Source organism: Sipha flava, unplaced genomic scaffold (assembly GCF_003268045.1).
Source record: "Sipha flava isolate LNK unplaced genomic scaffold, YSA_version1 361_pilon_pilon, whole genome shotgun sequence".
NCBI lineage: Eukaryota > Metazoa > Arthropoda > Insecta > Hemiptera > Aphididae > Sipha > Sipha flava.
In genome coordinates, this window is record NW_020273062.1 from 36,723 (window position 1) to 61,923 (window position 25,201).

The window sequence follows — 25,201 nt, forward strand, 5'->3', positions numbered from 1 at the left end:
AAGAAAATAATAACAGCACAATAGTAAATTATCTCATTGGTAGGCTTAATTATAAAAAGAAGTATATATGGAGTGAAACTACTGCGGAATTAGACTTCACACACACGAGTCACAAAGCGTGGAGCTTGATAAAGAGACTAGGCTAACTATAGCCATAGCAAGAAGAAACAAGAAATTCTGAATCCAAACTAAGTTGTATCGAGATGGGCAAAACCAAATCATGCAAGGATCACAGTAGGACCATAAGAGCAGAGCTTAGACGTCAAAAGAAAAAACTATAACAACATACTATGATTGGTGCACCTTTCACGCTCGATGAGATTAATAAATTTATTAAGGTTTAAGCCTTAAGAAAACCAAACTAAATAAGGCAGCTGGTTTTGATGGGATATACCCCAAATTCATCAAACACGCTGGTCCCAGAGCACGGGAGTGGCTAGCTAAATTCTACAGTGACATATTAGATGCAGCAAGCATTTCAAAAGTTCAAAAGGGCTAAAGTAATCACACTTCTAAAGCGGGGAAAGTTAGGAACCGAGGCTGCAGATTATCGCCAAATCTTACTGCTAAGCATCCCATACAAGATCCTAGAGAGAATACAACCTCATATTGACAAGATTATTCCGGTAAAACAAGCAGGCTTCAGGAACAACAAAAGTTGCGAAGAACAGGTTATCGCCTTAACAACACTAATTGAAGCTGGTTTCCAGAAAAAGCTAAGAATCAGCGTAGCCTTCTTTGATCTCTCCGCTGCTTATGACACGATCTGGAGACATGGACTGCTTTAAAAGTTTAGCAAGGTTATCAGTAAGTTATTGTAGTAAGTTAGTGGCGTTCTTGGAAGGAATCCTTGCAAATCGACGTTTCCAAGTTTACCTGAGTAATAAAGGAGAAGCAAATGGAAAACAGTAAATAATAGGCTCCCTCAAAGATCAGTTCTAGTCCCAACATTGTTCAATGTATACATGCACGATATCCCAATGATAGAATGGCTTAAGTTCCAATTTGCGGATGACATAGCTATAGCGTTCCGGTATAAAGATTTAAAAGATGGAAGTGCAATCTTAACCAAAAACCTAGAGTTAATGAACACGTATTTCCACGTATTTAATTAGCGCCTAAATCCAAACCCTAGGAAAACAGAGGTTTGTACATTTCACCTCAACAATAGACACGCTTATGACAAGCTTAAGATTGAATTTGACGTAATAAGTGTAAATCATAATATTTTCCCTAAATATTTGGGTATAGCGCTCACATTTAATGAGCATTTGAGTAACCTCAGTAAAAAGATTCGGTCTCGGGCTAACCTGGTATAAGTGCTTGCTGGTTAGTGGAGTGCAGATACTAAGATCTCACGGGTAGGTAACAGCATTGAGCCTAGTTTATAATACAGCAGAGTATGGGTCCCGAGTTTGATTTAACAGCACACATGTAAGCAAAATAGATACGCAGCTCAATAGCGTAATGAGAGTAATAAGCGGAACTGTTAAATCTACACCACTGCAATGGCTACCGGCACTGGCAAACATTAAACCACCATACATTCGTAGGAAAGATGCACTTGTTAAAACCATTAAAAAGTCTGTAGATTACAATCGTTCTCTTTTATATCAGATGATGCTTCAAACACCTAATCAACGGTTAAAATCCAGGAGTCCATCAGTCGAGTAAGCCAGAACACTGATAATTTTAGGGTTTGATAGCGCTGAGCAGTGGCGTAATCAAAAATTTTATTGCCCGTGGCTAAATAATCCAATAGGCCATTAGTTTTACAAATTTGGAAAAAGGAGTTATGATGAATTGCCTACAAAATATAACCACCTACAAGATTCTGCCCTTTAAAGTTACAAACGATTAAAAACATGTTTAGTGTAATATTATTTTTATAATTTTAAAAACTTTACATTGAAAACTAAAGTGCAAATAAAATTATAATTTTCAATTTGTTTTTTAATCCTTTCAGCTTCATTTCGTTCATCTAACTTCGAGCTGCAAAGTATACATTTTGTTGAAGCTTTTTGAGTTTCAACAAATCTAATTTGAAGCGCAAAAACTGCATCATAACGACCAACATCATAACTATATACATATATATATATATATATATATATATATAACCAGTGCTCGGGACTTATAGTACTTAAAATCATTAAAATAAGCGCTTAAAAAACATAATTATAAGCACTAAAATAAGCATTTAAAAATTTTAAAATCAAGTAAAAATATTTATTAAAAAAAAAAACTATAAAATTCTAACTAAAAAATCAAATAAAATAAAAATAAATCTTCACTTTTAAGACTTTAAGGATTTCATGGATTTTCTAAGTGATATTTCTGAAAAATAAAATGTAAACTGTTCTTTCTGCTTTGATCATTCTGACGTTTGAGACTCAGTTCTATTTTCAGCGTTGGAATACATTGTTAATCCTACAACAATACTTCGGGCGGCGACAAACTACGTGACAACGTAGATAAGAAGAATTATTTTTATTTTTAATTCTATCAAAAACGACTTTGCTGGAGAAAACTATCAAAACATTAAAAAAAAAAAACTGGTCAAATAAGCAAAAATAATCAGAAAAACTGGAAATAAGCAAAAAAAAGGCACTTTTAAATTTCATAATTGTACGTGTTATAACTTAATATACACTTCTATATCACTCTGCTACATTTTAATTCAATCCATAAAAATAAGCAAATGCTTTAATTCCCAATCCCTGTATATAACTATAATGGTAATTTGTTTTTGAATTTGCTATAATTATTCTTGATGGGCCTCTAGAGTCGTAGCCCGTGGCTCATTGCCCGTCATGCCACTTTATCGGTACGCCACTGGCGCTGAGAAATGGTGAAAAGAATGTGCAAGCCTTACTGCATCAAATAGGAAGCTACTATGTGACCCTAATAATAGAGTTCTAGAAATGAATCTTCCTCGTTGTACCTGGTCCACGTTAAATAGACTGCGAACAGGTCATGGTCGGCGTGGTTACCTCATACATTAGGTTCCAAGATAACCTAGTATGTGACTGCGGAAACAGGGTACAATAAATCATATAGTAGTCAATTGCCAAGATAGAAAATTTAATCAAGGTTTTGAAGGCCTGCATGCAGTGACACCCGTAGCAATCACCTAGATAACAAACCTTGACATGTGTCTATGAACCCACATCGCAAGAACTGCTCATCTTTAATATTTATGATTTTTGACTAATTATAGTTCTATTTTAAGTTATACCATTATATCTTTACATCTATATCAGGTTTTTTATTGTTTTAGTTTATATTTTAGTTAAAGTTTGATATTTAAGTTGATTTGTGTTAAAAGTTATATGAAATAAATAAATAAAAGTTAAAAATGTATGGTGATCATTCAAAGGTTTATAAGGATGTAAACAACTTGTACATTTTATATATACTTGATCCTCATTGTATCTAATATCCAAACAATAAATGTTCAATGTTTGAACTGAAGTGGAACAGTATAAATAATAACTAGTTGATATTCAGTAAACAGTAGTAAAACATACTTTTAGTGGTTACAATGCACTCAGAAGTATACTTTAATATTTTCTAACACGACAAAATACGCCTATTTATTTTTAATGGTTTTTATTATTTTATAAATAAACTTTAACACACTTTTAAATTTATTTATTCTAAACTCAACTAAAAGCTTGATAACACCTCATAATGATATTTATAATTAATTTACTTAACAAGATATCACTATAAAATATACGTTACCATGAAAATTAATGAATTACATTAGTTATACAATTTGATTTACATACATTTTATATATTAAGTTTGTACAGAGGATTACAAATTCAAAATAAATGCTAACATAACATTAGGTATATATTTTGTATATATATGTATAATTTTTTTGAACATTAATATAGCAGGTTATTAATTGAGTAGTTAAACGAAATGGTCAATACAAAAATTTACTTGTAAAAAATGGAATAATATATATATACACAAGGTGCAGCAAAAGTAAGTTCCTACTATCTTGTTTTTGATGTACACGCAACAAGTATGAACTTTAAGCTGCACTAATAAAAATGGCAGCAAGTTGTATTATCGGTAAAATTAGTAGACCTTGTGTTATGATTGTTGTACAAACGTGTGATATATATAAATGTTTATTTGCTTGCAATAAACATGCAAGCTTATAACGGTAAATTCGTTTTTCACGATTTATTTGTTTTGTAAATCAGGGAACTGACTTTTGCCACACACCTTGTATATATATATATATATTAAATTTGCCATATAAAAAAGTATGATTCTTATGGACAATATAATCTGCATTATTAATTTGTTTAATTATACAATTATATGCAGTCAATAAAATGTATTGAAAATAAAATAAATATTTTGATGATAAATCATGACTATGTTATCTTTTTTTTCTATTTATATTAAAATTAAACACAACTGTAATTGATAATTTTACCAATTATATCATAATAGCTGCTACTAAATTATAATAAATTATATAACAATTATACAACAACATTTTTCACAGTAGGAAATCTTAGTTACTCCAACCCAAAAAAATTGTACATAATGAATATCTTGTATTATATTAATAATATCAATACAATACTAAATTACTAAATAAAAAAGGCAATATTAGTTAAAAGACAATAATAAGAAATTATTTTTAGAATTTTCTAAAAAGTAAAATTAACTTATTGTTAACATATGATAAAAAAAAAAAAAAAATGTTATAAATTTCAACTGTAAAATAAATGAAATAAACATAAATATTGAATGACAACCTTTATTAATAGTATACAATTGTAAAAAATAAATAATAAACAGAATACATCAATAGGGTATTGTAATGAATTTTTTTTTATGTACATGAATATTTCATTATATATGGTAATAAAAGAAAAACCATGATGAAGTTGTCAATATATCACTGTTCTTTATATATAAAAAATGTAAAATAAAGAATGAGATGTTTTTGTAACTTATATAAAATAAATAATAATAATTCATAGCAAAAAACAACAGTGAATTAAATAATGAAAATATATTTGAAAACATTTGAAACACCAATTGAGCATTGTAAATTCAAATATATTTTACTTTTTTTGGTTTAAAAAAATAGAAATGCAATTAATGTAGTGATGTAGTCATATGAATATTAGGAAATATATAGATCAAAATTAAAATTCTATACAAATCTATAGTATTAGCTATACATATTTTTGTTATATACATATCATGGAATACTCTGCTCCGTGTACCTGCATGTAAATACATTAATACAAAACTAATTATATAGTTAAGATGAGATGAGATGAATACACAAGAGTTAAATGGTGCATTTTTTTTTTTTTTTTTGGTATAAGATATAAACCAAGTGCAGGGTAATTATGTTCAAAATGTATGTAAACAGTTCAAACATAATAATAAAAGTTATTTTTCAATTTTAGCTTAAAAAACCCACTAATACCTTTAGTTTAAAAATGTTAAAAATGAATTATTTTGCCAAGCACACAATTTGGAATATATAATACAAAAGACACATTTACTCATTTAAATAACTATAAAAATTAACACAACTATAAGAATTTTTTTTTTTTTTAACAAATTATACTATATAAATTAAATTTATTATTTTTATTTTATTCAAAATTACAAAATATAATTCAAATAAAAAGGCTGTTGGGAAAGGCATCGAAGGAAGATAAATTAAATAAATTAGAAACTGATTCTAAATTAAATTTGTTTAACTGAACAATATAATGTTTATGAATAGTTAGTGTCAAACAATTATTAACTACAGAGCATTTATCAGAATTTTTTATATGTAGTTAGAATAAATTTAATATATATATATAACAGTTAAACTTGAAAAAAAAAACTTAAATTACATTAATTAATTTTTAATAAATCATATTAATGTAAATAATTCTCAACAAATTGAATCTGAAGAAGAGAAATATATATTTCAATTCAATATTCTAGTTATTCTAGTAAATTAATAAGTAAATCAAAAATTTTTATTATATTTTTAAACCACTATTCTTTATCCAGTGATGATATGTTTACATCATAAATTCAGATTTGATCATAAGACATAAACATGGTATTGTCAAATAAAAGTAAAAACTACTTATAATACTAATGTATCTATTATATTAATACACAAAGGTCATACTTTTTTTTCTATTGAATTTTTGAATTAATTTTATAATTTAAAAATTATATAAGTATTTGACATTTTTCAAAGTATTGAAATTAAATAATTTGAAATAAGTTTTAATTCACATGAGTAATAAATAATAATGGTTAACAAACTTGCAAACCCTATTAATTTTTCATAAAAACAACATTGGAGACTGACAAAAATGAAGGTACTTTTTTCTAGTAGTTCAATTTAAATATTTGGATAAGTAAATAAATCTACTTTGTATCAGATTGGAGAATATCATTTTTTTTTTTTTTTTAATATTCAATATTACAAATTGGCAAATTTATTCTCGTCAAGAATTTGCTAAGTTGTAAAAGTACTACAGTATATACTTAAGTGATACAATTAATCTCATTTAACAATTTTAACATTTTAAACTGAACCACTAGATGTATTTTTATTTTTGTCAGGCATACACCTATTTCATGTCTATAAATTGCTCTTGAATATTTTGATTTAATGAATATAAATGACATGTACATGAAAGTGAGTGCGGCAGCATAATACATATATATGTAAACATACATCAATATATATATACCTAGTGCTAAAAATATTACATTAATAATAAATACATAAACACTAAGCTTTAAATGTATATTAAATATATTTATTTAGAATAATGTATAATACACAAACTACAAATATTTTAAGATGTCAAAAAAAAAAAAAAAAAAAAATAAAAAAAATAGTTATTAAAAATAAAAATAATTTGGTAAACAACAACAAAGAACCTTGCTTACAATTTGAACTATAGCTAAAGAAAAAATTAATTTATTATCACAGAAAATTAATTATATGCAATCATTAAATTGTAATTCAATTAGGTTAACAAAACAAAATCTACAAATAATACATGTACTAAATATAAGTGTACCAATTTATTCTAATAAAATAATATTTAAATAACCTTGTATATATAAACACAGCAGTTTATATATTATGATTTATATATATATATATATATATATATATATATATATATTGAATTTGTATAAACTAAATGATTACACAATTTTATGCCAAAGTTAAACAATTTTAAAAAACTTAAATTTAGAATTTTAAATGTTAAGTATAAGTTGATTTATAATTAAAAATGAATTAACAAATGATACTTGGCCTTCTGAGTATATAATTCACAACAATTATAAAACTTACTCAGATTGATACATTCGATACTGAGAGTTACGTCCTTTAACTGGAAGTGGGTGTGCTTCTGAATTAAAAACCCATTTATCCAATGGGATAAGATTGTCATCACTGAATAATAGATATAGATACTAAAATAAAATTGATGATTATTAAGATTGTAATACCTTTTTAAATTCATAATAAATACTTTTAGAGTTTCAGCAAAAAAGTAACTTTGCTGAACATCATCTTTAATTGAATTTATTTGGTAAACATCTCTTATTCCACTATATCCACCTGATACTCTGCAGTGTTTTTCAAAAGCCTTGATAAACATATTTATATAAATTAATACATTTGTTAAATTATTTAAAAATGTATATCTTAACTATTTATATATATATATATATATTTTAATAACTTAATATAGATAAGAAAAATAACTTACTTGAACGGCTTCCCAGCCCCATTCTCGGTATTTATTATCATGAGTTAATCGCCATAAAACAAAATATGACTCGACCGTTTCAGGCCGAAGAATATTATATTTTTCAGTGCCACGTATGGCAACGGCATCATAATTATCATTAAATCTAAAAGCCTCTGGTCCTAATTTTGTAGCTGTCTTATCATAAGCTGTATGACATGTTTCTGTTAAACTAGCTCCAAGTTCACTATAGTGTTTAGATGAATCACTGCCAAGGGTTTCACCAGCCAGAGCAAACATTCCACCTGAAATTGGACATGCATAATATAAATATATTTATTTTTAAAAAACCATGTTAACATGTTCAAATAAAAACTATTACAATACATATATAAATGTATATTTTATCACTAATTAAATTAAATATCAAATTTATAATAGATCTTAGGTTTTTTTATTATGGTTGCTACTAATAATGTTGTATATTTAGTGCAACAAATTAATACTATTTACCTGCAAAACACGATAAATGGTCCATTTTATGTTCAAGTCTATCAAAACGCATGTCAGCTAAATATGTTAGCCCACTAGAAGAAGTTTGAACTAAGTTATCCATTACACTAGCCATAGCATCATCAAACATGTCACGGGCAACTAAATCTTTGCCATTAGACTGTATATATGCTTTCAATAAATATTCATAAAAACTATCACCAAGGCCTCCAAGTGATATATGACCTAAAAAAATTAGAATAGATATATAAACTAAATACATAATATTAAATATACTTGCATATAAATATTATTAAGTCTGAATAAGTTTTAAACAAATTAATAAATAAGAAGTAAATATGAATAAAAATTGAAGTTAAAATAAATTAAATATTTTTTAAATGTATTGGAATATTTAAAAAGTATAACAACTGTATATGATACCATAGTATAAAATCTGGTTTAAATTAATTAATATTAAGTATATATACATATATTTAATCTTTGATTATATACTAATTATAATTTATATATTATAAATATTTATAACAACTACCTAATAATAAGCTACAGACACATTTTTTAATATTTTTGAGAATTAAATCAGTAATGTTCTGACTTTATACTTGGTCACTTTTGAAATATGTATATGAAATATAAATACGATTTATATGAAATATAAATGAATAGCTAACTGCAGAAACAGGACAAGTACACTTTTCCTAATTTTTCAGGAATGATGAAAAACTGAACATGATATGTTCCCTCTCTGCAGTAAAGTGAAATTTCCAAACGCTATATTAAGCGTTTGGATAGTCGGATTTGACTCCTTTCTACAGTAAACGATGTATTTACGCGTACTTAACAAAAAATGATAATAAAATCAAATTTGATAAAAATGGACTTATCCCGTTTCTGCAGTTAGCGATTCAATTGTATTATTTACGTTGTCCCCATTTTCCAGTTATTGGGTTTAAGAAATTTGGATACAACCCATTAGGTCGATCAAGACTTCTCACAAATTGTCTAATGTGTTCAACTTTTTGTCTATAAATATCATTGCCAGTGATGTCAGATAAATAAACAAATTCTAAATGTAGAGTACCAAATTCTGATAATATACTACTACCACCACTTGCCCATAGATAATTTTTGCTGTTCTGGAAAATAAAAATAATAAAATTACAAAAGTTTGATATAATTTTACAAAATAACAATAAAAATTGCTTATAATAAATGACCTATTTTCAACTTTGTGCAGATTTTTTTTAATTTTTTTAAAAAATAAATAATTTTATAATATTATAAAAAATACATATAAAGTATAAATTAATAATTATATTATTCTATTATTACAAATACAAATAAAGAGTTATTTACAACTACATTATATAAATTAATGTTATCTTTCTTTGTACCTAAGATTTTTGAACCTTTTTCCAGACCCCCCCCCCTGAAAATACGCTACTGCTTAAATTAATTAAAAATAAATAATGTATAAATTGAAAATTTTAAGTATAAGCAGAATTATAAATAAAAGTGCTGTTATTATTATAAAAATATATATAAAAAAAAGATAAAAAAATATGTTAAATATATTTTAATTGTATTGTTTTATAAAAAAGAAAAAGATAAAAGTCAACTAAGAAAAATATGTTTAATTTTATTGCTATTTAAAATATTGAAATTATAATAAATTCATAGTAAATATTTCTCCGTATAATAGAAGTCACTCTTTTAGTATACCAAAAATGATGGCATCTCCCAATTTTTTGCTGTAAATTGGCAAATTTGCATTGTAGCATTATAAACATTAAAATTTATTTTTATTGATTTATGATAAATGAAAAGTAGATGATAAATTAAACACTAAGTGAAAAGAAGTATGTTTTAGTCTTACCAGGCTATGGATTTTTTAAAAACTATAAAGTTTCTGAGTGAAATGAGATAAGTATAAGTTTTACCATGATTTTGATCAGTAGCATTACTCTAATTGTCATAATCATAATAAGTATGCGATAGAAAATTATGCCCAGTTGGTACTTTAAAATGGGTCATTTTAAAATTGACAAGTCATAAAAAGAAAACCATTAACATCAATGGTACTGGTTTATGAAAAAATCAATTTGTAATTCAAAAAATAATAGTAAATTTTGATTATTCACAGAATGATTATATTGCAATTAGCTGTAGATAGTATAATTTTTAAAAGATTTTTTAGGCTACATATAGATAGTTGAAAATTGAATGTTTCCTCATATTTTTTTACTTACACCAGATTTTAGATTAACTAGTGAGTATGGAATGCCAGTAGGAGTTTGAAATGCAGGCAATAGTTTTTTTGCAATGTACTCAGCTTTATCTCGGAAAATAGTATCACCTGTCATAGCATAACAAGTTAGAAAACCACCAATAAAACGAATATTTGTTTCAAAAACTGATATATCTATTTTCTGTAAAAAACAAATACAATATATTAATAATACATCAAATAGTCACACTTACAAATATAATAGAATAAGAAAAACATTTAAAAACGGATTTTATTTTATATATTTTTAAAGAAAATTCCTCAAAAATAATTTACTTACCACATTTTCTAAAGTAAAATTATTAGCAACCCAATCTCTTCCTAGTTTATATTCATCTTTTAAACCCATAATTAATAAAGTATCTAATGAATCCACAATAGTTGCACCCATATTTGCTGATCCAAATACACTTCCAGAATGATCTTGTTTTGATACAGGTTTTAATTCATTTTTACCCCATGCATATTTTACATAATTATCCCAACCATGCTTCATCATCTAAAAAAAAAATAAAAAAAATTATATAATGAATTAGTTTGAATTAGTTATGAATTTGTTTTAAAAATAGTAGCCTATAAATAAAAAATAATGAAATGACATTGAAAAATAAATACAAATCATAACCTCAAATAATAACAAAATATTTTTCAAACTATTTCATTTAAGCAAAATGCACTAATAATAATAATAATATACTAATAATAACATAATAATAATATCATTCAATTTTCAAACTTGTAAACTCTATTAAGTGAAAGGTGTATACTAGTGAAACTTTTTTTTCCCAGAAATAAGTAAACAAGTTGAAATCATATAAGATACAGATATAATTGTAGTTTAGATTCCTCACAATTTCTTCTATATATATATATATATTTTTTTTTTGAAACATAGTTAAATCCAGAGTTAAATCATTGTTTTAAAAAATTATATTGCAATCTAAAATTTCCAAAAATGCATTGATGTAAAGTTTTTTTTTTGATTCAAAGAATTTCACCAGTATCCACTCCAGTTTACATTATATTATTTTCTATGGATTTTAATTTGAATACCTATTTAGGAAAATATAATACATGCAATTATACGACTGTTGAATAAACTTATCTTCTTTTATATTTTAGACAAAAAACAAGACAGTTATCATTTTTTAAGAAAAAAATGCATTACTTATAAAAATAGAATTTCATTGCATAAAATATTAACAACTCAGTATTATATTTTATATTATTTAAAATAAAAAAAGTATAATACACAAATATCTAAAAATTAAAATTTTAAATACAACTAGGACTGATAGAAGAAATGATTTAGAAAAATAACATTTTAAGTATATTCATTGCTTTATTTTTTAGTGAGAAATTTGGCATAGCGTTTATCCAAAAATTTTATTACAAAAAAAATCTTAATTTTAAAATGAATTTAAATATCTCTGTTCTTTTTTTCAAGATGTAAAAGAATTTTTTTGAACTGAAACAATTTCTAAACCCTATATTAGGTCTTAGCATTATATTTAAATTTTAAAATGTTATTGTCATAAAGTAGTATTTCTAAAAATGTTAAGTATAATTTATATGGAATTAATTTTTAATATTCATATTGCTTTTATTAAGTTTAATTAGGTTTAAAATTTTAATGAATCATAAAATAAGTTTTGAAAGTTTGGTTTAATAACAAAATCAAATGAATGATAATGCTAAAATTTTATAGTTATCATCTTAGTGTTTAATAATCAAAGTAAATATCATGAAAATAAATAAATTATTAGAGAATTCTATTAATTTCAACAATATAATGCTATAACTTTTTTTTTTACAGCAAGCAATTTTAATGAGTTATGTACAAATCATAATGGAGTGTGAGAAGGGGGTGCCCCATGACATCTGAGAGAATTTAGAATTTATTTAAAGCAAGTCATGTGGCCAATTTCGTTTTAGTCGACGGGTTTGGTTGTTGGGGAGTCTGAAGGTGGAGAGATTAGCGATGAGAGTATAGGATGGTTAATGATGCTTTTGTGAAATTTTTTGTAGAGGAAATATGCTAGAATGGTGAGGGTTGGAATTTTCAGATCGTTGTTAAGCGTGAGATTAATTGGCGAACCATGGAGAATTTGAAAGAAGTCAGAGGTTTATAGATTGGAAAGCTTGGAATTGGTTTAGGTTGGATTTTATTGTTGTTCCCCACAGTTTAATACCATATGTCATTGAGGGTCGAATGATTTGTTTGTATATGAGAATTTTACTATCAAGAGAGAGATTAGAATGGGATAATTTTCTAAATTTGTTAAGTTTTAGGTTGAGGGAGGATCTTTTATTTTTTATGTGTGTAGCCTAAGTGAGTCTTTTATGTAGGTGTAATCTAAGATATTTGACCGAGTCTTGTGTTTGGATTATTTTATTGTTTATTTTTATTGGTTGGGTATTTTTTTGACCGAGAGTAAATATTTAAAGTCAAAAGTAAATGTGTTGATTTGCTTTCATTAATTTTTATTCTCCATTTATAGATCTGTTGCTGTTTCCAGACATTTATTTGAGGACATTATCACGGCATCGTTAGTGATGTTAGTGGCTAGGGTTGTGTTTTTTAAGTGTGGAATGTCAGCTGTGTAGAGGTTGTATAACGTTGGGATAAGAATACTTCCCTGAGGAACTCCTAATTTTATGGGGTGAGATATCCATAGTTCATCTTCGATGCGAACTTGAAAAGTGCGTTTTGCAAGAAAGAATTTAATGGTGAGATATAAGGATGCAGGTGAAAAAACGGATTTTGTGTAAAAGTCCATTATACCATACATGATCAAAAGCTTCTGCCATATTGAGGAATACTACTAAGTAGTATTGTTTATTTTCCAACGTAGTCGCATCTTATCAATAATTCGGTGGATTTGATGGAGGGCAGAGTGTTATTTTTAAAACCGAATTATGTGGTAGAAATTATGTTGTTTGCAGTTATAATTGTATAAATTCTTTTAAAGATGATGTTTTCAAGAATTTTTGAAAGGAAAAGGGAAGACTGATTGGGCGGTATGATAAAGGAAGGTCAGGAGGTTTCCCTGGCTTATATATTAGCACTATTATTAAATGCTTCCACGAAGGAAGTATGTAGGATAGGCGTAAGATAGAGTTTATTATGTGTGAAAGTTGAATGATGGCTTTTTTTGGTAGTTGTTTAATAATGTGATTATTTACTAGATAGTGTCCAAATTTTTTTTTTTGGAAGTTTTTTAATGATAAATTGTATTTCAGAAGGGGATGTATGCTGGGTTGGTAGTGACATCGGGAGGGCTTGATACAAGGAAGATTCTATTAATGATAAGTTAGCTACGTCGCATATGTCAGGGTGAGGAGTGAATCTGATTTCTAAATCAGAGGCAAATAAATTTTCTTTATCTATGTTGCTAGAAGTTGGAATATTGGCCGGGTAGCGTAGAGGGGATATTACATTTTTTTTGTTTCAGTATATTTGTAAGTGGCTTTTCGTAATGAATTGTTGGATGTGGTGAAGGAGTTTAAGTATTTTTGGTAGTTGTCTGCGATGAATTTTCGCAGTGATTTTCAGGGATGAGGTGAGGTTGTTGTATATTTTTTTGTCATTGGGTAAGTGTGTTCTTTGCCATCTGGAGCGAGCACATCTTTTCTCAAATATTAGATAAGAGATGTGTTGTGGTAGTTGATTATATTCAAAAGAAGTTGTACTGGGTGTAGAGGAATCAAGTGCTGCTTTTTGAATTTTCGACGTTAAGAATAGTACAGTCGAGTTGATGTCTGAAGATGTTTTGAGTGGTACATTAGGGGGGGGGGATTTGGTTTTATATTATGCTTCGGATTTTAGACCATATAGTTTTTCCTGGAGTAAGAGTTGGAATTATTTTAATTTTAATTGATGAGTCATTTAGTGTTAGTATAATTGGTGTTTGGTCTGAAGATAGATCAGCTGATTTTAGAAGTTTAGTATTACGTTGAAGGACATTATTTATGTTTGTGAAATTATGTCCTAAAATCATTAGTTCATTTTTGTATTTCTTCTACAGGGGTAGTTGGTATAGATTTCTTATTACTACACAATAGGCCCTGTCTTCTTTTAGTTGATAGGTATGAAAGTCTGCTTAATTCCATCGAAGAAATTTTATGACAGAACGACAAATTCTGCTGATTGCATGGATAGTTTCAAACCATTTAGTGAATTTTTACATGTGAATTGTTCTCCTTTTGTTATTTCTTTGATAGTTGTATAAAATGAATTTATATTGTTGATAGTGCGAATAAAGATTGGAGTGGTGGTTTAATTAAGATTTGATTCAGTTTCGTTTTCTAAATCCATGTTGTCATATTTATTGTCAGCGGGATCATCGATTATATCGGAATCTTCGAAAATAATGAGTAACGATTTTTTAAAACAAATTGTTGATGATTTTTATCTTGTTCAGTATTTGGTGATGTAGATAGCGAACTGGGACGCCTGGTTGGTGTGAGAGTGGTATTTCCATCATTCTGTTTAGATTGAAAAGACGATTTGGGAGAGTGATTTGATACACTCTGTATGAAGGTTCTTGATATTATTATTAGGCCCGGACTAGAAGTATACCGGGCTACTATTCTAGATAAACAAGTGACCCACAATGTATTATTTCGGGATTTTTTTAAATGTGGTTGTCTCCCAAAATTAATATTTGGTAGGGCTGAAAAAGGTTAAAGGGGGCCACTTTCTTATAACCTTTATATTTAACAATCATGATTAGTTATGGGATACTATCCATAATTCATGTCCCATGATTCTATACAAAATAAATTTACTTTTTACTAACCCCTATTTATGCTTTAAAATAATACACAAAAAGTAAGTGGGTTTAATAAAAATACAATATTATTTTTTGTGAATTGAATTATTTTATTTCGAATTAATAATTAAAAATATCTTTTCTAAAAGGTTCATAACAAATATTAAATGTACAATTTATTTTACTCTCGCGCCCGCCATTAGAAAAACTCTGATAACATATAATTTTGATAAGCAAAAGCAAAAAACAAGTATCACGATAGAACAATACCACAGAATATAATAAAACAGTCATACGGTGCGTCACGAGCTTAGTTATCAATATATTTATTCTGTAATAATATTAATTATTAAAACACGTGTGTAAAAACATATACAATATACATAATATATGATATGCATTAAGCACGGTAAATACTAGATTTACTGCAAAAAAGCTCCTTCAAAATAGATTTCAGTATAATATAATTTACATAGGGGTGCGCACGGGGTATGCAGGGTATGCCGCTGCATAGTCTGCGGCTTCATGTGAGGGGCCCATATTTATTATTAAGTTAAGAAACTTTAAATTTAATTACCGCCACAGGAAATTTAAATCAATTAAAGCTTGATAGTAATGATATTTCAATGTTGAAGGAAAAATTTAATTTGAATACTACATTTGAGTCTGAAATTAAGCTCATTACAAATATGTCTGATAGAACTTCTATTAGAGGGTCATCAACTAAAACAATAGTAGTATGGCTGAATTGATTATCAGAAAACGACCGAAAAACAATATTGTCAAACTTCAATAAAGCTTTAACACAATTTGCAACAATATCTGTGACAAGCTGCTCGTGTGAGAGGGACATTTCCAAATTGTCAATTGTAAAGTCTAAACTTAGAAACACTATGTTACAAGAACGTCTTGATTCACTGATGTTAATATTTATCGAGCAAAAGATGGCATCAGAAATCAATATTGAAGATGTAATAGATGAATTCAAAGCATGTGTGCCGATAAAAAGAAGACTTGAACTTTAGATTTTAAGTACTCTCCATAAAATAACAACATTATAAATATGTTAAAATTATTCAAAAGCATTCAATATAGTACATACTTGATCTTAAATAATAAATTTTTTTTTAATAAATATAAATCAAATTTCAAACTACTTATTTCTACAGTGCAATGTTTAATATTCTACTGTAAAACTATGTGTGATTTTAGATTCTAAGGGAAGTAAAGAAGCTAAGTAGTATATATGCAAAAACTTAGATTGTAACTTGAATCTTATATGCGTTAAAAAAAATGCAAATACATTAAGGGAAGATTAGAAAATTTATTTGTGGGGGGCCTTATATTTCTTATTGCATAACCTGCGAATAAAGTCTGCGCACGCCTATGATAATTTATAATATATATATATAGGATTTTTTATAATCTTGCCTTGAGATCATTTAAAAATTATAATTATGTACTAAGGTGCTATAAACAGTAGCTGTAGCATAGTAGGCCAGTTGAATAATTTTGTAGATCAAAATAATGATTGACCAATATCGAGCATATTTATATTAATAAATATAAATTTAATACAAACTTAAAAAAAAAACACTGAAAAAATACTGAAAAATAGAAAACTGAAGAGTGATTATACTGAACAGAAAATTGAATAGTAAAACACACTGTAAAAACAGATCACTGAAAATAGTAATCATCAAGATTAATCAACAAGTTTAATCTCATTCATTGATCAATTACCAAGTATATACAGAAAGAATAATAATAACAAGAAAATAAATAATACCTTCAACATTCAAATAAAGATGCTTTATATTCGTGTTTTCTTATCTTAAATTAACATGGTTGAGTGTCCCTTATCTTACTATGATTTGGTGTACATTATATTACCGACCATGATTGGGCGTGTAAAATGTAAAACTATTGTCATAAGTAGTTATGGGTATGGCAATTTTTTTTAATCATTTAAAAACAGCTAAAATTTATATTTTACACCTATATTTAAGGCAGTGGCGTAAACAGAAAATATTTTCGGGAGGGACTATTATGGACAAAGGTAAATTACCACTGCTATCTAAAACGGGCTACACACGTGCAGTTGAAACTGTACGATTCGACTGTACTGTTTTATCTGTACATATAAATATTTTTACACTTCAGCATGCACACCTTCAGTTAAAACTGAGTGATTTTACTGTACAATTAGAATAAATCGTGGAGTTATAGTCGATTAACATGACGAAGACAGATGACGCTCTTGCGGTTCTCGGATTAATGTGTGTTTAAAAAATAATAGACGTAAAAAACGTAACTTATGGTGTAAATAATGGTTGTTAAAAAAAAGTGAATATTCACATACAAATTTGATTAAAGAATTGAGAATTACTATAAAAGATTTTATTAATTACTTGAGGATGAATGAAGATAATTATTTGCACCTTTTTTTCTTTAGTTAGGTTAATTTTGCATAAGCAAAATAAATAAGCACCATCTTTTTTGCTTTGATCATGATAATCTTTTTGCTTGACTTTCCATAGACACGGTTCGAAACGATACATTTCGATAAATTCTTCCGTCCACTCACGTATTTTTGTTGCCATAATTTAAATGGCAAGGATAATAAATAATAATATAAAATACGTTGTTATTCAGTTTTCAAAATTACGAATCGACTTTGCCATGGGCTGTAATGAAATTAAAACTGTACAGTGTACAGTTTGCCTACACACGGATCGTCTTATTTGTGCAGTTTAATTGTCGCAGTTTTATCAATTAGTACTTTCAATTCATTTCCGATCAACTGCACAGTTCTAAAAATGATGTCATATTAGCCTACACACGTAAGACTTATCTGTACAGATAAAACTGTACAGTCGAATCGTACAGTTTTAACTGCACGTGTGTGGCCCACTTAAGAATTACTAACAAGACACAGTAGGTACTTATCTACAGTTAATTTACAGGTGTCCCAAAACGATTTGACGTTAACGCAAATTCCAAACAAGCATAAAGCACCACTAAAATATAACAAACGTTTAAAATAATTTTTAAGTTTTTTAAAACATTTTGGGGGGGGGGCTGTAACCCACTAGGCACCCCTCTTATATACGCCACTGATTTAAGGTATTATATTTAATTAAGCATTAGAAATAAATAATAATGATAAAAAATAACTAAAAAAATAAAAAATAACTAAGTACCAAATATAATTTGAATGAATATTAATTTTCTAAAGACAATTAAATTAAATTAAATTATGTATTTAGGCAACAAACAGTATAAAAGTGTAGTCACTATATAAATGACAACTAATGTAACTATTATATAGTAATAATAAATCATTCTATATAATCAGGAAGTTATTTGACGGATGAAAATAGCATATTCTGCCAAAGTGACTAATATAAAAACTAGGTTCTTAAATAAAAGATTAGAAATTTAACATTTTATATCTTTATATTATATACAAATATATTTAAAATTGTTAAATATAATATAATGATGAAAAAAAGTTTTACTAAGTAATAAAATATAGTTTGTGATATGTACATCTAATCTAGGATAAATGAATTGATTTTATTTAAATAAGATCAGTATAACAAAGATTTTTACATAGTTGAATATTGTTTGAAACTGATTTATATACACTATACCTATATACCTATATATATATATAAACATATATCCTTATATGTATAAAATAACAGGTCTTTTTTATGTTCCCATTGTGTGATGACACTATTTAAAAAATTTCCAATTTTTTTACAGAATTGTTCCAAATATTTTCCTGAGTGACACCAAGACACCCAATTTTTCATTTTTTTTTTCTATCTGATGGAAGAGGGAGGGGGGATTAGAAATCTATATTTTTAATTTTTTGTTTACTCAAATTTTAAAATTGAAATATTGTTGTATCCATAGAATTATAGATGTGTAAATACAAAAATTCACCTGAACCTTTCTATTATCTCACTATGGCCTTGATAACTGTTATATTAAAAGCTGAAATATGTGCAAATAAAGCAAAATGTACACATGTGCTAAATAAACTAAAAATGTAATAACAATAAGTTATTTAATATTTTATGTATCCAATGAGTTATAGAAATGTAAATGCAAAAATTCAACTGAATCTTTCTATCATCTGACTATGGCTGTTATATTGAAAGCTGAAATCAGTACAATTAATAGATATGCAAATAAAGCAAAATTTACACATGTGCTAAATAAACTAAAAATGTAATAACAATAAGACATTTAATATTTTACCAATACCAATACCAATACAATTTATATGTAAGAATCTGAGAACAGTTAGGTATATTAAAAATGATATTAATATGTCATAAACTATTTACTAACCAGAATTCCATGAAATGGTTTACAAATTTTTTATTAATAAAAAAAAACTTTTAAATTAATCATTTAGACTATATTGACGTCCAAATTAAGTTAAATGAAGAATAAATATCATAAGTAGACAGTAATTTTGAGAAATATTATGACATATTTGATGATAGATCATGATAAAAATTATTTATCGAAATTAATAACTGATAATTTGAAAAAAATTCTTATCTCTTAATATGGTGTACCTAATATTTTTACGTAAACAAAATTAACTAAATCAATATAATAATAACTTACGCAAATGTAGAAAGACAACTATTATTCTCACTTCATACTTTTAAAAATTCACATAAAAATATTAATAACAACCAAAATCAAATGTTTTTTTTTTTTTTTAAAGGGCATTCATGGCTATATTAAATATTTTAAAGCCATAAAACTCAGATAAGATTAAAAAACAGCAATATAATTGCAAATTAAGTTACTAGCATTGCCACTGTTCTACATGGATGTATTTATTTTAATATTTATAGGCTTTAGATCTGAGATTTTACTAATAGTAAAAAATCGAAAAATTATTTAATATTAGTAAGCTAGTAATACTACTGTAATAATATTTCTACTTAAGACACAATTTATTAAATTTATTTCTTAACATTTATAAAATGTTTAAAAAGCAATATCGATTTATTTGATTTGAATCAAAAAAAGTTAGATAGTTTCTTAGATTTATGCAAAATCGTTGAATCATCAATATTTGTTCTTTTTTCTAAAATAAAGAATTTTTTTTTAATAAATGGTATACTTCTTTCAATAGTTAAATTATAATGTTTTTATACAATGGTAAGGCTTATTAAAAATCATATTTATTGTATTAAAAAAAATAATTTCAAGAGAAATTCAAATAGTACTAAGTAGGTACACTATAATATTTTATCAATTGTTAGTATATAGTGTTTAATCCAAGAATAAATGAAGTATTTAAAATTCAAAGTACATAGATTTTTACCTATAATATTTCAAATGTATGAATAACTAGGAATACATCAAATAATATTAAGGCAACAACATTAACATTAACTAATGTAATTATTCCTAATGAGGTTTTAACAATCAAACATAAAATCAGCAGGCATATTCTTAATCAGTACATGAAAAATACTAAATACACTTACTTCTTTCACTTTATTTCGTTTCTGACTCAGCTCATCATTGTCGTACCTTTGACTGGTGTCGGCGGCGTTGTAAATTATCGATGATACAGAATTTAAATTGCTGTTCTGGTCGTTACGCTTGATGGCGGAAAAATCTGTATCAGGCCTCTCCAACACCTTTCGCTTGTCCGAGTAGTCCTCGTCGATCTTAGCCGACAGGGCCCTTTTGTCGTAAGCTGCATGCGGGTCCTCCAGCACGCCGTCATGCCCAGCGTTGCCGCGGGCTGGCAGCAGCAGCTCGGGTCCGGCATTTTGTATCTGCTTGTACACCGTGTTGAAAGTACCACTGTACGTCGCCTTGAACTCGGGCAAGTAGAACACGGCGCCGAAACAGATGATGGTAAGCGACACGAAGACCAGCACGACCAGGCACAGTTCGCTGTTCCTGCGTGTGCGCCGGCTAAACGGCACGGGCGCGCCATTCAAGTACTTGTGGTACTGAGGCAGCATCAGCGTGGGGTTCGTCATGGCGCCTCGCGCGAGCTGCTAATGCGGGAACACTACCGAGATTTACCGTGCACTTTCACGTAACAACGACGACGGCAGTCATCGTTGGACGCCGGACAACGCATCAATTGCGGCGGACGCGGGCGTGCGATTCTTTCACTTTTTTTTTTTTATATTTTTCGCGAGAACACTTATATTTCCTAACCGCGACGGGACGACGACGAAAACCACACGGCAACGGACCCCAATACGTGCAATATCAACAACGCAATGATACTGACGAGTGACTATTATTATGTCGGTATTTTATTTTCGTTTCACCCGTCCCGAACAATAACAGCGGCGATTATGAGCAAATGAAAATAAAAATAAAAACGCATGGATTAATGATATCTCGCGCCTACGGAACGTCGACGATCACCTAATGAACGCGCCGCTACTGTCCTACGCGCACTGCTCAGCTGCTGCGGCGGTCCGGTAACAAACCGTAATATTATATTATTGTTGTAGTGGCGCAGCGCATAAGGCCACATCGGTTCGACACGGATTTCTCTTCCGCCAACAACAATAACAACGCTCTACGCGGACATATCAGCGATCAACGGACGGCGAGTTACGACAACGACCAGTCCGTCGCGATATTTTTTCACCTGCGCGCGATAACGGTCGACTGTCGAGATCCATCGGAGGTTATATATTTCACATACGCACCGACAATATGTGGTTCACAACTACGCGCGTATCGCAAGAGATTCAAATTTTCCCGCTCCCCAATCTCGTTTAGCATCTAATGTGACCACAGATCAGTGGCATAGCCAAGGAAGGAGGGTGCAGCCCCCCCTGAAATGTTAAGAAAATTATATTAATGGTCTATGAAAATCGCTAAAAAAGTAAAAATATTTAAAAATATTAACACTTTACAGCTATCTATCTGTGGTAGTAGGCAGTGGCGTAACTGGGAAAAAACCTAGGGGAGAAATATAATATATTTATTATTACCAAAACCCTGACACCCCTCCCCCTTACCAGTTAAAACATATTTTTATTGTATGTATTTTATACACTATATCTAATTGTTTGATTTTACATAAGTCTTTTAACTCATTTTATAGTTAAGATAAACATAAATTGTAGGTAGCATGTACTAGGTACCAATATTGTTAAATAATATTCATAAGAGTTCATTAATAAAGGTTTTAATAAAGGTAATAAGGTGCTATTTGTATTGTTGGATTATCTGGGGGAGGGGGCAAAATTATACCTTTATCTCTCAAAAAATGGTCAGAGAGGGCACTTGATCCCCCCCCACAATTACGCCACTGGTAGTAGGTATATAATGCATATAATATTGTGCATCGGTCGCGAATTACGAATCACGAATTCAACTTCATAATCAAGACTTGTCGGACTCGTATTATTATCTATTCATAGAGACATTGAAATTTCAGATGATTGAATATTTGATACATTTGTTAACAGCGAAAATTCTCAAAGGTTAAAATTATCATTTAAATTTTTTTTAATTCAAAAAATAAAATTAATTCTTTCTTTCTTTTCTTTCTTTTGGGTTGAACGGCCGCTAGGACCATTCCGTTTCACAACCAATTCTCCAGCCGTCTCCATTCATCGCCAAATTCTTTCAGTTTGTTCCGCCTCCTAAGCTTTCCACATCTTTCTTAACTATATCTTCCCATCTCAATTTTGGTCTTCCCAAGGGCCTTTTTCCTACTGGATTCTATTCCAGCACCATTTTTAGTAGAGAGTCCTGGCTCCGCATTACATGTCCTGCCCATCACAACCTTCTTTTCTTGATCGTCTCTGCTATGTTATTTTCATTAAAAATTTCTTGTAGTTCTCTTTTCTTCCTTTTTCTCCACTCTCCCGTGATGTCATATTTTATTTAACCAAAGATCTTCCGTAATATTTTTCTTTTTAGAATTAAGAACTTATTTTCATCCGATTTCCTTAGTGCCCAAGATTCCGATACATACAATATCACTGGTCGTATTAGGCTGGTATACAAATGTCTCTTTATCTCTCTTGATAATGATCTAGAACTTAATAGTTTCACTATTAAAAGTTTCCACTATTTCTTTTTTTTTTAAGTCCGCGCGTGGAAAATTCTTCTAGCAGCCCTCACGAGGTAAATGATAAATTATTAATTATGATTACCCGTTCTGATTGATGTCTCCATGTCTTAGAATCAACACTATGCTAAGATGGAGGTTTTACGCCCGTACGAGCTTTCCTCCACCATTTAAAAAATGTATTATAATATATTTATATTTTATCCATAATATTATTCTCGTTATTGTTTTGAATATTTTTCTTTTGTTTATAATATAATTAAACATGATATCAAATCCATTTACTCCGGTCCCAAAAAGAGTCTTGGTATTTGGTGGGCGACCCATGTACATTTGAATGTGATCGTTAACGGGCGTTCAACAAAACTTTCTATAATGAGATGTTGCACAAATTATGGTCAAATTATGACAAATCGTAAAAGCGATTAATGAGTATGCATATTGTTATTGGCTGTAGCTTCCGTTGCACTCGACCGATCGGCGAATGTACGAAAACGCGACTGATGGCAAAGCCTACGCGGTGATATAGTTGGTCAGTCTCCAATTGACAACCGGACCCGGACATTTCACTTCAGACCGTTTTTCCGTGGGATCGATTCAAGGGCGTATTTAGACTTACTTCTTACTTCTACTTACATTTTTCTTTAATTCAGGCTTAAAATTTACAAGTAAAATGTTTGCTAATATGTAAATCAGGTAAATATAGTGGATCCGACATTAGATTATATAAAAAAAAAAAAACACAAATATTAAGGATTCACTTGATTTAAATATTACCAAAAATTTTACTTTTTAATTTTGAGCTTGACTCAAAGAAAAAATTTAAGTCCTCCCCCCCCCTTAGAAGTAAATCTAAATATGCCCCTGGTAATATGCAATACTCGTATGCATTTTAATTTTTATAGAAACAGAATATATCTTATGTAGCACAAAATTACGGCAAAGAAATTAATGTTTCATTGATCTACGAATCAGCAAAGGGGTTTGTATAAGTTAGTTTTATGTATTTTTAATATTTATAAAATAATTGATAATATACTAAAGGAAAAACAAATTGTTTGTTTTATTGTTAAGTTATGGAACAATGTTTAATACAGAATAGTGAATACATTATATATTTTATTATAAAAACATAGATAGATAGTGATAGATAAATAACATTGATAGTGTTTTATATTGGCAATTTTACTGTATTATATATTATTACGATTATTTATCCATCATAAGTATTTTTTCCCATAAATTTTCTTTCATAGTTATATATATAAAATTTACTTAAACAATATGTTTTAGTTATCGTGAAATAATTTTAATTCTGAAGCTTTATTTCATTGTTTTTCTGAAATATTAGTTTTTACACGAGTTTTTCGATTTTAGTATTTTGAAATGTTTAAAATTCAATTTCTGCCGCAAGAGCATTTACTTTAGTTTTGAGATTTGAAATCGTAGGATATCTATTGCGGTACGGTTATTGTTAAAAGTAAGATAATATTTTTTTGTATTTCCTATTAACTATTTGATAATATAGCAATATAATATATGAATTCGAAAATAAATAATTTTAAGTTCCAGAATTTTTCGGGAAATATTTTAATGTGATGAGTGCGGATAGATTGGTGGGATTTTTATTTTTCTAAATTGGCAACATTTTTTAAGAATTTTTCTGATATACCATTTTTTCTTATCACCCCGGAGAACTTGGGTATCGCTTATCAAATTCTTATTTTTTTTAAGTGAACTGAATACA

The 25,201-nt window shown here is 28.2% G+C and overlaps 2 protein-coding genes across 2 annotated transcripts; one reads left to right on the forward strand and one right to left on the reverse strand.

Annotated features, from left to right (window-relative positions):
- The first annotated feature begins 464 nt into the window (after positions 1-464).
- LOC112687793 lies at positions 465-788 on the forward strand. The gene has a single exon (XM_025560729.1). The coding sequence runs from the start codon at positions 465-467 to the stop codon at positions 786-788; it is 324 nt and encodes a 107-aa protein (XP_025416514.1).
- A 6,459-nt stretch (positions 789-7,247) lies between these two features.
- On the reverse strand, positions 7,248-22,069 carry LOC112687798 (mannosyl-oligosaccharide alpha-1,2-mannosidase IA). The gene is made up of 8 exons (XM_025560743.1): positions 20,882-22,069; positions 10,859-11,077; positions 10,541-10,720; positions 9,214-9,427; positions 8,289-8,513; positions 7,797-8,080; positions 7,557-7,673; positions 7,248-7,497 (listed from the first exon to the last, which is right to left on the reverse strand). Exons 1-8 carry the CDS (start codon positions 21,386-21,388, stop codon positions 7,372-7,374), a joined length of 1,872 nt encoding a protein of 623 aa, XP_025416528.1. The 5' UTR covers positions 21,389-22,069; the 3' UTR covers positions 7,248-7,371.
- Positions 22,070-25,201: the final 3,132 nt, after the last annotated feature.